Raw genomic sequence first — 23,419 nt, forward strand, 5'->3', positions numbered from 1 at the left:
GGATGATCTAACCTTGTGGTTTTATATAAATACTAAAATGGAATGGAGAGGGCCCTGAGCTCTGCAGCATGCCACAAAGCAGCAACTGTGAACACTCACTCTCTGTCATCACCAATTGTGATCAGCCTTGAAGAAAAGAGTTGAACCAGCAGAAAACTGCACCACCCAACACCAGTCCTACAACTGTCTCCAAAGGATACCATGGATAATAATTTCAAAAGTTGCCAAGAGGCAAGAAGAGCAAGGATGGATGCACTATTTCCATCCTACTCCAGCCAGAGATCATCTACAAGTGTGACTAATGCTGTCTATGTCCCATAATCAAGCCTGAAACGTCAGATAATCCTAGATAAAATGGAGTCAGATAATCCATTTTATCTAGGACCCACTGAAGCTGCAGTAGAACAACTTTTTCCATCATCTTTGCTAAAAAGGAGAGGTGGGAAGCTGGACAAAAATGTCCAGAAAGGTGGGATCCAGAGAAGGTTTCTTAAGGAGGAGATTGACCAAGGCTTCCTTAAATGGGCCAGGAATATTTCCTCCTGCAGCAATGTACAGGTAGTCCTCAACTTACAACTATTTTGTTGTTGTTAGCTGCAAAGTCATGTCCGACCCATTGCAACCCCATAGACAACCTTCCTCCAGGCCTTCCTGTCCTCTATCATTTTTGGAGTCCATTTAAGCTCACACCTACTGCTTCAGTGACTCCATCCAGCCACCTCATTCTCTGTCATCCCCTTCTTCTCTTGCCCTCAATCTTTCCCAGCATTAGGCTCTTCTCCAGTGGGTCCTTCCTTCTCATTAGGTGGCCAAGGTATTAGAGTTTCAACTTCAGGATCTGGCCTTCTATAGAGCAGTCAGTCTCCTCTGGGACTGACCAATTTGATTGCCTTGCAGTCCAAGGGACTCGCAGGAGTCTTCTCCAGCACCATAGTTCAAAGGCGCTCATAGTTCAATTCTTTGGTGCTCAGCCTTTCTTATGGTCCAACTTTCACAGCCATACATTGCAACTGGAAATACCATAGCCTTGACTATATGCACTTTTGTTGGCAGGGTGATGTCTCCGCTTTTTGGCATGCTGTCTAGATTTGCCATGGCTTTCCTCCCTAATTGTTCTAACTGTCAGGAAGTTTCTCCTTAGTTCTAGGTTGCTTCTCTCCTTTATTAGTTTCCATCTATTGCTTCTTGTCCTGCCTTCAGGCACTTTGGAGAATAGCTTGACTCCCTCTTTTTTGGTGCAGCCCCTGAGATATTGGAACACTGCTATCATGTCCCCCCTCATCCTTCTCTTCATTAAACTAGACATACCCAATTCCTGCAACTGTTCCTTATATGTTTTAGCCTCCAATCCCCTAATCATCTTATAGTTGATGTTGTAACATGAGATTTATACTAAAGATTTATGTATACTATTGAACAATTGATTAACCCAGTCATCACATTGCTTTTTAAATACCCAATTGTAAAATCAGAACATCAATAAAATATTATTTTAAAAAAGGCAATTCACAACTCTTCCTCCAGTGTCCAACTGTCTGGTGGAAATCTAGTCAATCTACAGATACCACCGTGTTAAGAGAAGCTGAAGATTTAGCGGGCTTCTCAAGGTCTCTCCTAGTTTCATTTTTCAACAGTCCCAGGCTCCATTGTCTGGAGATAAGGCAGATGTCTTCAGGACACATTCCTCACATCTGGAGGGAGGGCATCTTGCACAGAGTAGAACTGAAGCAGATAATAATTCCCCTGCAAGCACTCTCCCCCAAAAGCAGGAAAGGAAAAAGGGAAGGATTAAAGGCAAAAACAATTGAGGGGCTCTGACACTCATTCTCACAACCTTCACAATCTCTCATCCTCCCATAAGCTGGTCTCCGCCACTGGCCACATAGGGACCACATTTACCCACCCCACTCTCCTCGTCTCACATCTGGGCAAGAAGAAACATAAAATAAGCACTCAAATGACCCCTATAGTCTCATTGGAGGGATCAACCCACTGTCACCTTGAGGTCTTTGGACTCCTGTTCTCACCCCAAAATCCCTCATGAGTTTCTCCCTGTCAGTCCTGGAGGAGGCCTGTTGGTGACAGTGTTCTCTTCAGGGGCTCTGTTCTTGTCCTTGAGGTTATTATGTATTAGTATCATGCTGTATCATTGTTTCTCACTATATCAAACTTGGGGTGGGGTGGGGGGGGTTAATTGTATTTTATTATTGCTTTTACTCTATTCCACCCAGAGTCAGTGTAGAATTTAGCAGCCTTGGACATTTTGAAAATAAATATATACATAAGAAGCCAATCTCACTTAGTTTTTTTTCAAATATTCAAATAAAACTTTGAGAGATGATAATGTGACAATTATAATTATGAAAGAATATTTAAAAATGCAGTAAGCATCAGGATAGAAATGGAATTACATATATGTCTTATCTTTCCAAATTTTACTATCTTATACTGTTCTGTATTGTACTGTATGATACTATATGATACAATATGATACTATATATCTATGGAGATTCTCAGTCATCCAGGTTGTGGTTGTCCCAAAAGTGCTTTGTCAAGAGGCAACTGCACTTTCTTGTTTTTTCTTTGAAGACATTTTCCTTCTCTTCCAAGAAGCTTCTCCAGCTCTGGCTGGATGGTGTGGAATGGAAGGAGTCTTTTCCTTGCAGAAAGCTGGTCATTTGCATTCTTTTAGAGAGTCGTTGAGGCCACTTGGAGGTTTGTCTGTGTCTTCGGGATCACCTTAGTAGTGCAAATGTGTGTGGAGCCTTCTTGGCTGCAGAATATTTTCTGCCTGTGTCCCTTCACTATTGAACACAGGTGCAGGCTGTTGGGGATGAGTCTGTGTTATCTGCATCTCAAACTGAAGTGCAAATGGCTCCTGTAGTCTGCAATGTTTTCTGGAGATCCATTCATACTCCCACACCATTTCAAGGGTGTTCATCCCAAAGTGCATAGCTAAATGTCTATGGAGATTCTCAGTCATTCAGGTCATGGTTGTCCCAAAGGTGCTTTTTCAGGAGGCAACTGGATTTTCTTGTTTTTCTTTGAAGACATTTTGCTTCTCATCCAAGAAGCTTCTTCAGCTCTGACTGGGTGGTGGGGAATGGAAGGATTTATATTCCTTGCAGACAGCTGGTCATTTACATTCTTTTAGAGAGTTGTTGAGGCCACTTGGAGGTTTGTCTGTGTCTTCATGGACACCCGAGTAGTGCAAATGGGTATGTTATGCAGTGGTGCTTTCTGCTGTTTGTTTTCTGCCCTGTGTTCCTTCATTGTTGAACACAGACCCAGGCTGTTGGGGATGAGTCTGTGTTGTCTGCATCTCAAACTGAAGCAGAAATGGCACTTTTGGGACAACCATGACCTGGATGACTGAGAATCTCCATAGACATTTAGCTATGCACTTTGGCATGAACATCCTTTGAATGGTGCACGATTATGAATAGATTTCCAAGAAAAAAATGCAGATAACAGGAACCATTTGCACATCAGTTTTGAGATGCAGACAATACAGAGTCATCCCCAACAGCCTGCATCTGTCTTCAACAGTGAAGGGACACAGGCAGAAAATATACGGCAGAAAGTACAGCTCCACAACACAGTCCTTTCAGCAGTTCCAAGAAGGGTCCACACCCTACTACTCAGGTGACACTGAGAATACAGACAAACTTCCAAGTGGCCTCAATGACTCTCTAAATGAATGCAAATGACCGGCTGTCTGATAGGAATATAAATTGTTCCATTCCCCACCATCCAGTCAGAGCTGAGGAAGCTTCTTGGATGAAAAGTGAAATGTATTCAAAGAAAAAAACTTTCAGTTGCCTCTTGAAAAAGCACCTCTGGGATATGATAGTATACTAATACTACTAATAATGCTATGCTACACTAGGCTAGGCTAAGCTATACTATATGGATAAAATGCTATACTGTATGGATAAAATTGATTAATATTGTATCTTTAGCAAGAAAGACATGAAGAATTAGAAAACAAATATTTATTATGGATTTTAATTAAAAATATAAGACAATATATGGGTTTATGGTCTTGGGAATATTGTAAAGGAATTTTGTATCAAAATTTGGAATGAATTGAAAAATGTTTATGTTGTAAACTGTATATACATACATATATATATACACACACACATATATGGTGATTTATTAGTTGTAAAGATATGATCAATGAATTAAATAAAACATAATCAACAAGGAAGATATCCTATGATAACATTACTTTCTTACGAATGCTGTTTATCCCTATTTTTCTTGGTTCAAATCAAATTAATTGTGTGTCTTGTTGCTGCTTATATTTCTGTGTGATTCTAATCCTTAATTCAACATGAAATATTTTGAAAGCATTCCTAATGTTTTATTTTTCCTTTTTCTCAGTGTGCAGTGGAATTGGAACAGGTGAACTGAAAGGTGTTCTTGCAGTAAATGAATCCAATATTGATTATTTCAAGAACTGTACCACAATCAATGGGGATCTCACATTTCTGCATGCATCCTTTTTTGGGTAAGTTGCTGATTGGTCAAATATGAAACATAAAACATACTAAAATTCTATTACATCATTAGTCAAATATTCAATTATTGTCTTATAGTGATGAATACACAAAAACACCTCCTTTGGATATAAGGAAACTGGATATTTTTCAAACTGTTAAAGAAATCACAGGTTAGTAAGATGTTTTAAATTTATTTATATGAATTTAAATATAGTGGATGGTCTTTTAAACACTATTATTTCTATTCATTCATTTAATTTGAAGGCTGCCCAACTCTGCTGCAAATTTTAAGTAGTTTAAAATTTAATTAATTAATTTAGAGTGCCACAGCACTTTTCTTTTTTTAAAAAAAGAATAAAGCTGACCATGAAAATAAACCAAAAAACACAAAAAAACACAACCATGCTAGGTTTAGGTTTGGGAGAATAATCAGGTCTTTAATCATTTTTGGAAAGTCAAAAGGATGGGAAAAGCATGGATTTTCAAGTGCAATAGAGTTAATCATTCCACAGGCCAGGAGTCATCACTGAGAAGGCACAATTCCTCAGTCTTATGAAGATACTGCTTAATCATCAGGACCCACCATAGCTGATCTCACTGTCAGGCAGAAACATGTGGAGAAGGCAGGCTCTCAAGTAATCTATGCTATGGGTAACATTACAGGGAATGATCAAGACCTTAAATTGCACCCAGAAGTCAACTAGCAGCCATTGTCTATCACAACACAATGGGGCATATGTCTGTCCCATGACATTCCATCACTACTTTCACCACTGCATTCTAGACTAATTGTAGTTTCAGAGTAGTTTTCTCTGGAATAGTACAAATTATTAGTCAAAATTCATGTATGTTCATGGTGGGAAATTTGGTTAAACTTGCTAGATTTAACTATTCTATTCAACTGTGCAAATCACACTCAAGTAAATACTCTTCTGAGGTAACATTTGAACATTTGAATATTTCTGTATTTAGATGTTTTTGCATTTGAAATGTTCATTTGAAAAACCTGTTTATTGTGGCTCATTTATTTCAGTGTCTGGCCAGTATACTTCTATAGCCAAGGTTCTTTGTGTGGTAGTCTTTTAACTTTAAGACTGATAAACAAGAAATATTCATGTTCTTGAAAGCTTAGGAAATTTATAGAAATAGAGTGAACATTTGTCCTTTAAAAAAATGTTTACCATTTAAGATTCTTTCCAAAACATTAGGCTCCTATGATCATTCATTTTCTACATTTCTGAAAAGGTCTTATCTAGTAAAAGAAATAAGGATCAGAGTATTCTACAAAATAATCCAATTTCCAAGATGAGTTGCTAAGAGAACTGGTTTTTCTGTAGTGGCTTGGTTAGCTAAGTCCACAGTCCAGCCTTCACACTGTTTAGCTAATTTGGTTGCCTGCATGTAAACTGTTTATAAAGTAAGGTTTAAAATAACTCTGTGCTGAAGCTTCCTGAAATGTCATAATTCATTTTGATGTTCTTGTAAAAACTGGAGAAGAGAAAATACATTTTCTTTGTCAGAAATACTTTGTAAATGTTATTTATTTGTTTTAGGGTTTCTATTGATCCAGGTTTGGCCTGAAAATGTCACTGATTTGAGTAGCTTTGAAAATCTGGAAGTAATACGAGGTAGAACAAAACGGTTGTAAGTAGAACAGCATACCAAAAAACTGTGTAGTTGTGATATTTTAAAAAGACCAGATCATTGTTCTGTCATGGATCAGTTGCTAGTTTGCAGATGAATTGAAAGCACAGTAGAATGTATCAGCACTACTACCACTGTTCTTTTTTTTTTTTTAAAAAAAAGATGGTTTAAAATATTTAATTTATTCTTCCTTTTGGTTCTTCCATCAAAGTTGATGTTTAGAAGAGTGTCCATCAGATTCAGAATGTTAAAGGAATTTCCAAACAAAATAGATGCATAATCTATATTGGATTCTGTATACTAATTGTGTTGTTTCACTGATTGAAAATATCTTCAGAAATATTTCCACTTAACTTTATTTTAAATAAATGAAGAATTGAGGCTGTTTCTCTTAACTGATAGTAGACTGGATTTCAGAAATTTTTACTATGTGACCAGCTATTTTGCTTCTGTCTGAACTGGAGTTTGATGTGAAATTTGGAGAACTCCAGTGAAACGACTGCTTTCTGACTAGGCTTGAAAGTATACAATGTGATAATGATTTCTGGGTTATCATTACAGACTACGAAACAAGAAGGAATGGCTTAGAAGCTCTAAAAATACCAAGAGATCAAATTCTCTCCCAGTGATAAAAAAATTACCTTGGCTCTTACTATTACTTTTAACTTAACAGAGCTCAATTGAAACAGACCACATATTGTCATTAGACTTTCGGTTGTACCCTGCCCACTTACAGAATTAGGTATCATTCTAAATCTAATAAATAATAAATTGTTTGATATATTTTCCTAATCTTTCTACCTTAGAGGTCAATATGCTCTTGCAATCATCAACCTGAATATCAAGTCTTTGGGATTACGATCTCTCAAGGAAATAAGTGATGGAGATGTAGCCATTTTGAAAAACAGCCACCTTTGCTATGGCAATACATTGGATTGGAATAAACTTTTTGTAACATCAAAACAGAAAATAAAAATAAGCAAAAATGGAAATGAAAGTGAATGTGGTAAGTGCATATGGGTCATGTAACTATGAATGGTATATATTTCTGAAAATCAGTTTAAATTAAATCACATCACATAGTTTCTCATATTAGTATATACATTTATCTGTACAGTTGAGCTGTAAAAGCATTCTTCCTTCAAGGCCTCTGCTGGCCTTTAGAGCATGCATGCACCTGTGCAGAAGCCAGGTCTGCCAGCGTTCTCATATCACTTTGCCAACACCCTGACAGAGGTCTCTTCTATGAATCTGCACACGTGCTGGCAAAACTGGGAAAGTACTCCAGAATACTTAGGTCAGGATTTTTGAAAGGCACAGTCACTTTATTGTTTAAGCAGATAGGTCCAGAGCAGTGTTTTTCAAGCATGGCAATTATAAGATATGCGGACTTCAAATCTAGCAACATCTTAAAGTTGCTAAATGTGTGAAAGTTGCCAATTGTGAAAAAAAATTGTTTATTTGCTGAACATTCTGCAAATAGCTTGCCTTACTACATAAAGTGCTTGCCTTAACAATAGTTCATTGAGTGACTGTTCAAAGTGACAACAGCATTGAAAATGTGACTTATGACCGTTTTTCACACTTACGGCTGTTGCAGCGTCCCCATGGTCACGTGATCAAAATTCACTTGCTTGGCAAATGGCTCCTATATGTGGCTGTTGCAGGGTCCTGGGCTCATGTCGTCACCTTTTATGACCTTTTGATAAGCAAACTCAATGGGGAAGCCAGATTCACTAAACAACCATGTTACTAAATTAACAACTGCAGTGATTCACTTAACGACTGTGGCAAGAAAGGCTGTAAAATGGGGACAAAAGTCACTTAACAAATGTCTCACTTAGCAAAAAAAAATTGGACTCAATTGTGGTCGTAAGTTGAGGACATCCATGCTTTGGTTTGCCTGTTTCCAAGCTTTTGATGAATGACATCATTTGCACATCAGGCACTGTTAAGATCCCGGTTTCTGAAGATCTTAGACTATATGGGTAAAAAAAAAGTTTTAAACTAATAAATTCTATTTGAGAAATTTCCTAAAGCAATTACATAATATCAAACCGCCATGTTTACTTTATTTCCTTGAATAACATCATGCAATAATGTTGCTATTTTAGAAAACTTTTGTTGCTATTTTATTGTCCTGTTTATTTATAAGATTTTACAAATTAATTTGATTTATTTTACTGCTTTGTTGGATTGCCTACCTTAAATCTTTATTTTATTATTTCTTTATTAAACAAATTTATATTGCTACCCAATTCACATATAGATGACTCCAGGCAGTTTACAACATTTAGAAAAATTCATTGGCAGCAACAAAACAATCGAATCAGCCATATTTTAATCATATTTTAAATTGGGGAAAAAATCTTGGAATATTTAAACAAGGATATTCAGTTTCAGAAGAGCATGGTCAAGTCCAGACTGCTTCACAAAATATTAAAATATAGTCAGTAAAAAGGTAAAGGAATCCCTGTGGATTTTACTCGGTGCCACCTATAGGGGTGGTGCTCATCTCCATTTCAAGGCCATTGGACCAGTGCCATCTGAAGACATTTCTGCAGTTGTGGTCAGCATGATGTCATAGAGCACAGTTACCTTCCCATTGATGTGGTACTTATTTATCTATTCACATTTGCATTATTTCAAACTGCTAGGTTGGCAGGAACTGGGGCGAAGATAGCAGTTACTCTATTGCTTGGCACTTGGGTCTCAAAGCTGGGCTGCCAGCTTTCCAGCTGACAAGGCTAGCGTCTTAACTGCTGAACCACTGAGCCAGCAAATATAGCCTGGGGTGTACTTAATTTTCTTGTTTCTGCTACACTAATAATAATAATAATAAGTTGGAAGGGACCTTGGAGGCCATCTAGTCCAACCCCCTGCTAAGGCAGGAATCCCTATACCATTTCAGACAAATGGCTGGCCAGTCTCTTCTTAAAAACTTCCAGTGCTGGAGCATTCACCACTTCTGGAGGCAGGTTGTTCCACTGGTTAATTGTTCTAACTGTCAGGAACTTTCTCCTTAGTTCTAGGTTGCTTCTCTCCTTGACTAGTTTCCATCTGTTGCTTCTTGTACTGCTTTCAGGTGCTTTGGAGAATAGCTTGACTCCCTCTTCTTTGTGGCAGCCCCTGAGATATTGGAACACTGCTATCATGTCACCCCTCACCCTTCTCTTCGTTAAACTACACATACCCAATTCCAGCAACCGTTCCTTATATGTTTTAGCCTCCAGTCCCCCAATCATCTTTGTTGCTCTTCTCTGTACCCTTTCTAGAGTCTCAACATCTTTTTTACATCATGGTGACCAAACCTGGATGCAGTATTCCAGGTGTGGCCTTACCAAGCCATTGTAAAGTGGTATTAGTACTTCACGTGATCTTGATTCTATCCCTCTCTTAATGCAGCCTAGCACTGTGTTGGCTTTTTTGGCAGCTGCAGCACACTGCTGGCTCATATTTAAGTGATTGTCCACTAGGACTCCGAGATCTTTCTCATAGTTACTACTATTGACCAAGGTACCACCTATACTATACCTGTGCATTTGATTTTTCCTGCCTAAATGTAGAACCTTACTTTTTTCACCATTGAATTTCATTTTGTTAGATAGTGCCCAGTGTTCGAGTCTGTCCAGATCCTCCTGTATCTTAAGCCTATCTTCTGAAGTATTGGCTATTCCTCCCAGCTTGGTGTCGTCTGCAAATTTGATGAGTTCCCCATCTATCCACTCATCCAAATCATTGATGAAGATGTTGAAGAGCACTGGGCCCAGAACAGAGCCCTGGGGCACCCCACTACACACTTCCTTCCATGTAGATGCAGTTCCGTTGAGGACCACGTGCTGAGTACAGCCTGTCAGCCAGCTACGAATCCATCTGGTGATGATGCTATCTAACCCACAGTTTTCTATCTTATCAAGTAGTAGGTTGTGATCTACTTTATCAAATGCTTTACTGAAGTCCAAGTAAATTATATCTACAGCATTCCTCTGGTCCACTAGTTTTGTCACTTGGTCAAAGAATGCAATAAGATTTGTCTGGCATGATCTGTTTTTGACAAACCCATGTTGGCTTTTAGTGATAACTTTATTTGCATCAAGGTGTTCACTGATTTGTTGATTGATTATCTTTTCCAGAATCTTCCCAGGTATTGAGGTCAGGCTGATAGGTCTGTAGTTTCCTGGATCTATTTTTTTTCCCTTTTTTGAAGATGAGAACTACATCAGCTCTCTTCCAGTCCTCTGGTAGTTCCCCAGTGCTTCAGGATCTTTGAAAAATATAGTTCAGTGGTTCTGAGATCACGTCTGCCAGTTCCTTGAGAACCTTGGAGTGTAATCCATCTGGTCCTGGTGATTTGAACTCGTCTAGGCTGGACAGGTGCTCACTTACCATTTTCTTGCCTATCTTAACTTGCATTTCTATTCTGTTTTTTAGGCACTGGTTTTGGTAGGTTGGACTGTTTTTTCCGTTTGTGTAAAGACAGATGCAAAAAAATGAGTTAAATAGTTCTGCTTTCTCCCAGTTGCTTGTCACCTTCTTGCCACTTTCCCCCACTAATGGACCAATCATTTCTTTAACTTTTTTCTTGTTTCTAATATGTTGAAAGAAGCTTTTTTTTGTTATTTTTGACTTTGGTCGCAAGCCTTAGTTCATTTTGAGCCTTAGCTTCCCTCACTTCATCTTTGCAGGCACGGGCTGTTTGCTGATATTCTGCTTTAGTTATGTGCCCCTCTTTCCACTTTCTATACTTGTTCTTTTTATCTTTCAATTTATCAGAGAGTTCTTTATGCAACCATGCTGGTTTCTTTTGAGAGTTGTTATTTTTCTTCTTTGTTGGTATTGTGCTAGACTTTATTATCTCACTTTTCAAAATTTCCCAAGCTTCTTGAATTGTTTTCCCCTTTAGGATTCTCATCCATGGAATTCTTCCCAAGGTCTCTCTAAGTTTATTGAAATTAGCTCTTTTAAAGTCCAAGACTCTAGTTTGGCTGTATTCTATTGCTTGTGCTTCCATAATGTTGAATTCCAATATTGCATGATCACTCCCCCCCAAGGTTCCTGTGGCTTTGACACTTTCTATCATTTCATCTCTGTTAGTGAGAATTAAATCCAATATGGCTAATCCCCTAGTTCCCTTCTCTACTTTTTGGGAGAGAAAGTTGTCTGCTAGGTTTGTCAGGAATCTGGTAGATCTTCCACTTGGTGCAGAATTTGTCTCCCAGTTGATATCAGGGTAATTAAAGTCCCCCATTATTATTGTGATGTGCTTCCTACATACCTTAGTTAACTGACTAGCAAAAGGTTCATCTCTTTCCTCTGCTTGGTTGGGCAATATCATTTTTCCCCCTTTTATATTGACCTCAATGCATTCAAGTTTACAGTTTTCATCATTGTTGTGCTCTATTTTTGTAGAGATAAAGTTATTTCTTATATAGAGAGCAACTCCACCTCCTCTTTTGTTTAGTCTGTTTCTTTTAAATAATTTAAATCCCTCTAGCTGTGTGTTCCATTTGTGGGTTTCGTCCCACCATGTTTCCGTAATGGCAACAATATCATATCTGCCCTCATTTACCTGAATTTCTAGTTCACCCTGCTTACTGTTCATACCCTGCGCATTGGTGTATAGACATTTGAGTCCTTTATGACTGACCCTGTGTTTACTTGCTAGATAACTTGTGTGGTGCCTGAGTTCCCCTATTTTCTTAGATTGCCAGGGACAGTGATGTTCTGTATCAATTAACTCACTGTCCCCATTGTTTAGTTTAAATATTCCTCCATAAAAGCTGTGAATTTATTGCCAAGTAACTCAGTCCCTTTCTTGGATGGATGCAGACCATCTCTTTTGTACATTTTTTCATTGGACCAGCTACAGACATTGTGACTAATATAACCAAAGCCTTCTCCTTTACACCACTTCTTTAGCCACATATTAAATTCTGCTATACACTGGCCTTTTCCATTTTGCTCCTTATACACTGGTAAGATCTCTGAAAAAGTGAACCTACAGCCTATTCTGCTTAGTTCCTGCCCCAAGCTCTGAAAATCATTCTGCACAGAGAGTACATCATTTTGGGACAGATCGTTAGTGCCAAGATGTACAATAGCATCCACATCACAGTATTTGCTGGCATTGCTGACTATTTTGAAAATACACTTCTTGTCCCTACTGGCAGTAGCACCTGGAAGACATCTGACCTCTTTTGAAACCTCTGTATCCTTTCCTAAATTTACATCCCTTATAATTGAATCAGCAACCAGAAGGTGGCTTCTCTTTTTGGATACCTTTCTTTTCTTGCATGACTGATGTGTAATACCTGATTCGCATTTCTCCCTGTCAAAAACAAGTCCATCTTGGACCACGGTCCCCTGCTTATTTGAGTTATCATCACAATTACCTTGACCTGTTTCCTTAATGTCCCTGTTAAGGTCAGCAAGGGCACTGTATCTGTTATGCAGGGACACAGCTAAAGCTTTGGGTTTATGGTTCACAGCTCTCACCCTGCCAGATCCCACGATTGTCCACACTGCCCTTCTCCTGCAGGATCTTTGCAGTAGAGGGGGCTGATAGCATGGAGGCTCAATAGAGTAGGAGGGCTGAACTGAACACCTGATTTCTGCCTGAAGAGCACAGATTACAGACCCTAGATGAATAATCTGTCCTTGTAGACTAGTAATTTGTGTACAGATAGGACAGTTTCCCAGTTTGAAAAGAGTGCTGCACTGAACTAAGTGTTGCACTGAACAAAGCCAGAGATGCTGAGATGAAAGGAATCTCAGATGCACTTGCCCTGAATGTACCACCACTATTTTTGATTTTGTTATATGATTCACATGCCGCTAGGCGCGCGGGCTGCTGCTGTGCTTCTCCACTCACCTTCTCCTTAACTCACAGTATTGTAGCTTTTCCCAGCAGCCTCTGGCAGTTTAAAAGCAAAGAGGGTCCAATCAGCAAGGACTTAGCTACTGTGCTCCTCCACCCACCTTCTCCTTAACTCACAGTATTGTGGCTTTGCTTAACTCTTCATTCCTTCATTTTTAAGGGAGTCCTCTTTCCTTAATTATTGTAACTTTTCCCAGCATCCTCTGGTAGTTTAAAAGCAAATAGGGTCCAATCAGCAAGGACTTAGCTACTGTTCTCCTCCATCCACCTTCTCCTTAACTCACAGTATTGTAGCTTTGTTTAACTCTTCATTCCTTCATTTTTAAGGGAGTCCTCTTTCCTTAATTATTTCCTGCTATTCTTATGAGCAATTAGCTATGTATAAGTGTAAATAATACAAATGTTGGTTTGTATTCTAGCTCCCAAATGTTCCTATATTTTATCCAGCAAAACAGTTATTTACTGGCAAATCCTATTGGCCTGTCTGTTCAGCTTTATTGTTATCAAATTATTTCTGAGCAATATAATGGCTTGAAAATTACACTTAACTTGCCAAATGCCTCCCAACCACATTTAACCCACCATTCAATTTCTTTTTTTCTTTTTTTTTGGTATCACATTCCACTGAGATCCATTAGCCAAGGTATTGATAGTGGTCTACCACATCTAGTTCTTCTCCAGATATAAAAAAAAATATGTGTGCAGCTCTTGTATGTGTCTTAGTACCTCTCCTGGGTTTTGTGAGAACACTTGGTTTCCACTTTAAGGTCATTAAGGCAAATTGTCACTATTGTTTTTTAATATATTAATTATAGTAAGTTTATGTAAGCAGTGTCTACATCTTGGTTGAGCAATACATTGATTATTGCTTGCTGGAATACTAAGTCAAACGCCTTTTCGTAGTCAATGAAAGCCATGCACAAAGGCATGGTGCACTTGTTCTGTCTTTCAATGACTTGTTGAACAACCTGAATGTGATCCATTGTGCTGTAACCATTTCTGAACCTACCTGCTCTTTTAGCTGTGCATCAATTAATGTTCTCAATATTCTTTTTGCTATTGTCTTGATGAAAACTAAAAATATGGCTGAAAGAAGGCTTATTGGATGATAGTTCTTTAAATCATCTTGGGCCCCTTTCTTGTGTATAAGAATCACTTCAGAATTTTTCCATGCATCGGGTATTTTTTCTTCTCTGAGGCATCTCAAGTATAGTTTTGCTAGTAACTTGTGTAAACTGTCACCACCACCTTTTAGCATTTCAACTGCAACACAGTCATCTCCTAAAGCTTTGCCATTTTTCATTGATTTTATGGCATTTAATACTTCTTCTATTAGGATATGTGGTGGCATTTCTTCTTTCATGGTTGTTGTTACTTTTGAGTGATCTTGATCTTTATATAACTCTGCATAGAATTTTCCAATTATTTCTAACATTTCCTGTCTCATTCTACACACAGAGCATTCTTCATGTTTTAATGCAAAAACCTTCTTTCTTGTATTTATAAACTTGCATTTTATTTTTATTTTTTAAATTTTATTTTAATTCCATTGATATCCCGCCCTTCTACGAAGACTCAGGGCGGCTTACAAGCTTAGCAGTAGCCTTCATTCTATGTATATGCCTGCTTATTAGGGCTTTCACACACACACCCAAGCGGCATTATTACAAAGTCAGCTTATTGCCCCCAACAATCTGGGTCCTCATTTTACCTACCTCGGAAGGATGGAAGGCTGAGTCAACCTTGAGCCTGGTGGGATGCAAACCTGCACTAATTGCAGGCAGCTGGTGTTAGGCATTAGCCCACTGCTCCACCAAGGCTCTATTTTGCTCAATTACCTTTCTCACAAGCTTCATGTTAGATTGACACATTTCTTCTTGGATACATTTTCTTATGGTCTTGCAAAGTTTAACATACACCAGTTTATTAATGAAACTTCCAGTATTCTTCATTGCCTGTTGTTTTTCATTAAATCAATAGTTTCATCAGAGATTTTTGACTGTACAAAGTGTTTTTCCAACAGTGCTATAGATATAGCAGATTTACAGACATTTTTGGCTATTTGTTCATTTTCGTCTGTAATGTTCATCTTTTCCAAATCTTGCAATAAAATGAAGTGATTTGATAAATTAATCTCAAAACCCTACTCTTCTCTAACAACTTATTGCTTTTTATTTTTATTTTTTGTGATGTCTTTATTATTTTCATACACTCTTTTCAACAGTCACAGAAGATGGACAAAATAGCATTTCCTCTATCTTTTCTCTAGTTTCACTAAGCAGCTATTTGCATTAGGTTTGCTAAACCATGTTTAGTTTTACTTCTGATAAATATCAACTCCATCAGATTAGCAGATTAATTATTACCTAACTATGGCAGGGAAGTAGAGACTAAAAAGCAATAGCAATTGCAATAGCACTTAGACTTATATACCACTCCGTGATGTTTTACAGCATTCTCTGAATAGTTTACATTACAAAGTCAGCATATTGCCTCTAATAATCTGGATCCTCATTTTACCAACCTCAGAAGAATGGAAGGTTTAGTCAACCTTGAGTCCATCAGAAGCAAACTCCTGTCTGTGGGCAGAGTTAGTCTGCAACACTGCATTCTAAGCACTGCACTGTCATATCTCGAAAAACAATATTTGTAGAGTTAAACATTTATGAGATACTGAACTTTCTACATGTAGCTCACAGAATAGGCTATGATGCAAGGATTGATCAGTAGTCTTATTGTATTTGTGCTGGGAATTGACTGAGTTTTGAGTGGACAAACACCTCCCATCCTTCTGAGATTGGTAAAATGAGGACTCAGATTGTTAGGAGTAATATGCAAATAATACTGATATTGTAAACTGCCTAGGAGGTGCTATAATGCACTGTGAGGTGGTATATAAGCCTAGATGCTATGACTAGGCTAATGCTATTACCACTCTTCCCTACATGGGTGGTTTTTCTGGATTTTGATAACTGCTTGGATTTTAACAGATGAGAAACAGTAATTGTTTAAATAAATATAAACTATGCCATGCACATTTCTCCTTCCTGATATATGGATAAACACTTGGTTCTATCTTTCAGTTGCTACAGGACAAGTTTGTCACCCCTTCTGCTCAAACATAGGCTGCTGGGGCCCGGGACCCTTCCAGTGCTTTTCTTGCCATTATTTTATCCGCCAACAGGAATGTGTAAAACATTGTAACATTTATCAAGGGTAAGAGTACATATATCTCATGTAATGAAGAAGTGAAATCCTTTCAATTCTACAATAATGCTTGCACAAACTTATGTGCTTAGTAAGATTTTGAAATCTTAAGTACTTTTCCTAAATAAAATATCTCATTAAATTCAAATTAAATTTCATCTCAGTAAACATGATTAGGTTTGCATGACAAACTTATTTTGGATTATAATATAAAATTGATTGGGATCCTTTTTACATTATCATATACAGGTGAAACTCAAAAAATTAGAATATCGTGCAAAAGTTCATTTATTTCAGTAATGCAACTTAAAAGGGGAAACTAATATATGAGATAGACTCATTACATGCAATGCAAGATAGTTCAAGCCATGATTTGTCATAATGGTGATGATTATGGCTTACAGCTCATGAAAACCCCAAATCCACAATCTCAGAAAATTAGAATATTGTGAAAAGGTGCAATATTCTAGGCTCAAAGTGTCCCAGCTAATTAAGACATAACACCTGCAAAGGGTTCCTGAGCCTTTAAATGGTCTCTCAGTCTGGTTCAGTAGGAATCACAATCATGGGGAAGACTGCTGACCTGACAGTTGTGCAGAAAACCATCATTCACACCCTTCATAAGGAGGGAAAGCCTCAAAAGGTAATTGCAAAAGAAGTTGGATGTTCCCAAAGTGCTGTATCAAAGCACATTAATAGAAAGTTATGTGGAAGGGAAAAGTGTGGAAGAAAAAGGTGCACAAGCAGCAGGGATGACCACAGCCTGGAGAGGATTGTCAGGAAAAGGCCATTCAAAAGTGTTGGGGACTTTCACGAGTGGACTGAGGCTGGAGTCAGTGCACCAAGAGCCACCACATACAGATGGATCCTGGACATGGGCTTCAAATGTCGTATTCCTCTTGTCAAGCCGCTCCTGAACAACAATATGGGGCATTGCCAAGAGAAAGATGAGAGACATGAGACCAAACAATGCAGAAGAGCTGAAGGCTGCTATTGAAGCATCCTGGTCTTCCATAAAACCTCAGCAGTGCCACAGGCTGATAGCTTCCATGCCACACCACATTGAGGCAGTAATTGCTGCAAAAGGGGCCCAAACTAAGTACTGAGTACATATGCATGCTTATACTTTTCAGAGGTCCGATATTGTTCTATTGTTCTACACTCCTTGTTTTATTGATTGCATGTAATATTCTAATTTTTTGAGATTGTGGATTTGGGGTTTTCATGAGCTGTACGCCATAATCATCACAATTATGACAAATTACAGCTTGAACTATCTTGCTTTGCATGTAATGAGTCTATCTCATATATTAGTTTCCCCTTTTAAGTTGCATTACTGAAATAAATGAACTTTTCCACGATATTCTAATTTTTCAAGTTTCACCTGTATTTTCTTTAACAATGGCCATCAAGGTGTTCTAAGATGGTGGCGCCTGGAATGGCTGCGGGTGCATTGGCTCTTGAAGGCAAATAGTTTTGGGAGGGATAGTAAGGGCTATAAGCCACATGATCAGGAAGATTTTAATGTGTTTGAGCAACATGGTGGAACTAAGGTAACATACGACATACGACCGACAATCTTTGCTGGCATGGCGAGTTTCTAGTTGTTTTGGAACTGCTGGTGAGACCGTTAAAAGTCGTTGGCGCTGTTTGAATTTGTTCTACCAGCAGCAAGATCTGACTGCTGGCCTAGTGATGGATTGTATTGCAAATCAGGGCTGTTTCCAGAGGAGGCAGAGGAGGAGAGGACCTGGAGCTTATGGAGTGAAGGAACTGGATGAGGCTGTCGGCAGGCCCAGAGGAAGAGAGAGAGGCTTTTGGAGGAGTTGGTGGCAGCGGCAGTGTGCTCCAGGGGTGAAAAGAAGCAAGGCCTCTTTAAGGAAAAGGTGGAAGAGTCAGGATCAGAAAAAGGAAAGAAGGCGAGGTTGTCAGAATACAAGCTAACTTAAGGGCTAATCCACAGGGAGCCCCATTTCCATCTGTCCTGTTTGCCATCGTTCACTCCCTAGAGACTAAAATGGACAATGTGAAATTTGAGTGGGCCACGAACAAGGAGTATATATTGGAGGTGGTGACCCTTTGAGAGCTGTACACAACGAAATTTCATTTTGATGTATGCCGATTGGTGTACATTCAAAGTGACAATAAAGTTATCATTATCATTAAGAAGACATTCTACAAAATATAGTGCAATCTAAGATCTCCATTGTATGATCTAGCATTAGAGACGTCTGAATAATATTCTTCAATTTCAGAAGGAACTTATATTGTTGGTGTTATCCAACCCCCCCCAAAAGCCACTAGCCCAGTTGTGCAGATCTTTAATTTCAACAAATTATAGTCATTCAAGCTAATAACTATGATAAAGATTCTAAAAATGAACTACTGTAATGTCAAGCACGCAGTGCTAAAATATTTAACATAATTAGTTGCTATAAAAAATTTTTTCCTGCTGCTATGGGCTTCCAAGGTTAAGTAATCAATTTAGGAAAAACAGAATGAATGCACAGTATGAAACTTTTTAAAGGACTTTATTTAAAGGCAGGTGTTATCTTTCACAAAAAAATTCCTACATATATTGTATATATATATATGTGTGTGTGTGTGTGTGTGTGTGTGTGTGTGTGTGTGTGTGTATATATTGAGCTCAATCACTCCTTGAACTCATGTGTTGTCTGTTTGTCAAAACTCTTGATATAAATTATACCATACCATCAGAATTTTCTGTGAATAAACTGATTTCATATTAGTCATTATTCACAGGATTATCTAAATGAACCATAAAGTGTACAGCAACATCCAGTGAACATAGTCAAATATCTATGGGTATTTCTAACATTGCAAACTTACCTGGAAGTACATCTCTCTGATATGTCCCTACAATGAATAACATTTTTAATAATATTCCTTCTTTTTAATAGTTATGACATGGTCAGAATTTCTTGCCTGGCTAAATTTGACTAATATGCTTTCTTAGTGCTGACATATTGGAAGATGATTATGTGCTTTAAATTGTCCCTCCATGGTGCTTCTGCTGCTTATAATTATGTTCTAATGAGATTATTAACAGTTAATAGAGATACCCTATTCTGAGAATTCACTTAAACGCAGAAGAAATATGAAACAAGGAAAGAAATCTCAGATATCTATAATATTTAAGGAACACAATTAATTATCTAAATATTTTAATGTAGTTTGTAATGATGTAATTTATCATGCAAAAACTCTGTCCTTACTTAAAGACAAGTAATAGCTTATGGTAAAAAAGTTAAGAAAGGAGTAATTATAATGGAAGGAACTCAGAAAAAGCAAAACAAGGATCCAACATTGGTTTAATTTATATATGTTGCTGTTGCTTTTAAATTTTGCTTGTGTTTTAAGTAAAGATTTTGGAAATTTCTTTAGTAAAAATATCTTTAAAAGTATGAGACATACATATATAAATAAATGACATATTTCTTTTTACATATCCCTTTTAGAATGCCTCGAGAATATGAACAAAATTCTGAGTGCTTTCAGTGCCATTCAGAATGCCTTGTGCAAAATTCAACTGAACCAATATATTTAACCTGCACAGGACCTGTAAGTGCACATTCTTTGGCAGTTTTATTTCTTAAGAGTATTTGGGTGTGTTATATTGTTGTCCCATGCAGATATCAGTGTGCTCACATATAAACAGATTAGCGTTCAAGGGATACATATAATTTTACTGTAGGGACCTAAAGATATCCAATTCTAAACTGTTTTCTCAACCTAGATGATAATTTATTTGCCCACATGGCTTCCTTATTCAGTTCACCAAAACTATAATAGGCAGACTAGGGCAGGCTTAGAACATACTTAACTTTTGTAGCTATAATATCAAATATTAGTTATCAATAGTATTTTATCATTTTTAAAATATTTCAGTTGTAATGGCTTTAAGCCTGGGATTTAAATTGTGCTGCTGTATCTTAAAATATTGCATTAAAATACAATTCTTGTGTTATCCCAATTGTTACACAATGTGAATAACATGATAAAAATGCCAGAAAACCAACAAGACAGGTTTCAAGAGAATTAGGAACAGTAATCACCAACTAAGAAATGTTCTAATAATAACAAGAACTGATCTCAAAAATCTAAGCAGGATTGGAACTGATTAAATGGGGGAACCACAGGACAATCTCAGCTGACTTGACTGGGAACTAAAATAAAACATTGATAGATGTCTCAATGAGGTCACTGAATTCAGTTAGTAGCTGAATTCAATTAACATGAGATTTTGTCATGGCGATCACAAAAAATAAGGAAGTTTGGTTAATACAGGCTAGAGCAGAGAAATTATTCTGGATACTGCATGCAAAATTGCTGAAAAATATTTTGAAGAGCTTTATTACAACCAATGATTCCTCATTTGGTTTCAGCCAAGTATCATGCTTGTTGCAAAATGCATGGAATTTGTACAGTACAGTTTCTTGGATGAGAAGCTAAACATCTTCAAAGAAAAACAAGAAAGTCCAGCTGCCTCGTGAAAAAGCATCTTTGGGATAACTATGACCTAAGAATCTCCATAGACAAATTTGTACACAGGCTGCATTCTGAAATGAAAAAGAGTAAGCTCAGATTCTTGTGATGCAAGGGAGTCACCTATTGGGGAAGGGTATTTTTCCCAGTAGTTTTCCTCTGGTAACATTGGAAAAAATTAAGAAGGAAGTTGGTAAAAAAGGTAACATCCGCTGAAAATGTTACCTAGCCTGATAATGTTACCTAGCCTGATAATAAAACGTTCAGAAATCAACCCAAAAGCTCAGATAACAAACTTTCAACCTCATCCTACACCTGAGCTACAAATATTTGCCACTATTTCAAACTTAAATGGGCATGCAATGCTCAGACTTGCCTGCCATTGGGAGACTTTCGCTACAAGATGATTGTCGATTTGCAAACAGCTACACCTCCTCCACAAATGCCTCTGCAAACAACTGCCAAAAGCATTTGCCACCGACCACCGAACAACCACCCACAAGCATGGAAACTAGCCTTCCAAAACAGACGCAAAATACTTCGATTCATGATCACTGATGCCCACAACTGCCTGGAAAAATGGCAATGCATCACTGATGAAAAGTATTTTGAAGAGCTTTACAACCAACGATTCCTCATTTGGTTTCAGCCAAGTATCATGCTTGTTGCAAAGTGCATGGAATTTGTACAGTTTCTTGGATGAGAAGTGAAACATCTTCAAAGAAATACAAGAAAGTCCAGCTGCCTCGTGAAAAAGCATCTTTGGTATAACTATGACCTGAGAATCTCCATAGACAAATTTGTACACAGGCTGCATTCTGAAATGAAAAAGAGTAAGCTTCACTGATGAACAAAAAACCATATGCCTCAAGTCCATTGGGCAAGACCTGACAGATGTTTTAGAATGCACAATCCACAGGAATGCCAACAAAAGAAAAACCCAACAATGCAGCTCATTACAGGAGAAACTCAATACGATCACCCCAAAACCATAAGAAAACAACTCAGAACTATAGATCAGAAATCTATCAGACAATGAGAAAACGTCCTCACACATGGCCTCAATTTCAACCACAACCTCATTGAGTTCCTAGCCAATCTCAAATCCATTCTAAAAACAAGCCACCTGGACCAAGAAACACAAGAAGACATCAGGCAAAGAATCATCCCCAACATACAGTGAAATAGACACAACAAAATAGTCAGCCAAAAGGAGAAGAGAGCACTAAGGAAACTGAACCAAGATGAAATCATTGTCATTCTATCAGCAGACAAAGGCAGACTGACTATGGTCATGGACAAAACTGACTACATCAGCAAAGTTGAAAACTATTTAAACCAAGGGTCCCCAACCCCCGGTCTGTCAACCAGTACCATGCCTGCAACTGGTCTGCACAAACAAGCAAAGCCCCAACTGTGGGATGCGGGCAGCACACGAAACCACACACTCTCCAGTCCACAGAAAAACCTCTCTCCACAGAACCAGTCTCTGATGCCTAAAAGGTTGGGGACTTCTGATTTAAATGACACCGACACCTATCAAATAATCCACAATGATCTGACAAAACAGCTAGAGAACAAAATAAAAGACACCCTAAGGAAAATTGAAAAAGAGAAACAGCTAACACCACTAGAGAGAAAGCACATACAACCACAAGATTTCTCAACACCCAGATTCTATGGACTCCCCAAAATACACAAGAATGTCACTGCATTCTTCATCTTGATTAACATTAACCTGGCTAAACAAATCATATATCACCTATTCACCAAACACCACACCCTCAAAGATGACTCCGCCACAGAATACTCCATGTCCATAGAAACCATCATGAAACTTCTGGATCTATGCCTCAACACATACTTCAAGTTCAATGGGAAAATCTACAAGCAAGTACAACGTACTCTGATGGGATCACCCATATCCAGATGCAATCATGCAACGACTCGAATTCATAACCCTACCTACCATCCAACCAAAATTTTCAAGATGCTATGTTGACGACACCTTCATCATCCTCAATTAACCCTACCATACACAAAAGGGGTGTTGGAAATGACAACCAAATTGAAAAAACACACTATTTACTTAATAACATATTTCCCGGGATCAAATTCACACTCAAAGAGGAAACAGTCAAAAGACTCTCATTTTTGACCAGAAGGCTAGGCAATGGAAAAACCCACTCACACAGATCAAATTCTCAACTTTGCAAGCAACCACTCCACTGCACACAAAACAAGTGCATCTCTTCAGAAGGGCCAGGACACACTGTGGCACCACAGCACTAAGAAAAGCAGAAGAGAATTGGCAGCTAGAGGTCTTTCTCCACAATGGCTATCTGAAAAACTTTGTATTCTCACACACACAACCCAAACCACTACACACCACACAGCCAACCGCAATGCAAAAATTAACGTTACCATACACAAAAGGGGTTTTGGAAATGACAGCCAAAATTCTCCAGCCTCAAGGAATAACAATACCATAGCCCACAAATCCACAGCCACACTCCACCAGAAATTATCCAGAATCAAAGACAAGATACAGAAGGACGAAAGAAACAATGTAATTTACAAAAGCAACTGTAACAATTGCAAACAATTTTATGTGGGACATACGTCATGTCAGTTGAAAACCAGAATTCATAAACATCAGCTGACAGTAAATTGCCAT

At 38.0% G+C, this 23,419-nt stretch overlaps 1 protein-coding gene across 1 annotated transcript in view; it reads left to right on the top strand.

Moving 5' to 3' along the window:
- EGFR (epidermal growth factor receptor) overlaps positions 1–23,419 on the top strand; it is a 213,129-nt gene that overhangs the window by 151,057 nt on the left and 38,653 nt on the right. Inside the window, exons 9-14 of the mRNA XM_083378273.1 lie at positions 4,390–4,516; positions 4,605–4,678; positions 6,062–6,152; positions 6,959–7,158; positions 16,113–16,245; positions 19,716–19,818. Coding sequence (XP_083234399.1) covers positions 4,390–4,516; positions 4,605–4,678; positions 6,062–6,152; positions 6,959–7,158; positions 16,113–16,245; positions 19,716–19,818 — 728 coding nt within the window. The remainder of the gene's footprint in view (positions 1–4,389; positions 4,517–4,604; positions 4,679–6,061; positions 6,153–6,958; positions 7,159–16,112; positions 16,246–19,715; positions 19,819–23,419) is intronic.

The sequence above is a fragment of the Vipera ursinii genome (assembly GCF_947247035.1).
Source record: "Vipera ursinii genome assembly, chromosome: Z".
In the NCBI taxonomy this organism is placed as follows: domain Eukaryota; kingdom Metazoa; phylum Chordata; class Lepidosauria; order Squamata; family Viperidae; genus Vipera; species Vipera ursinii.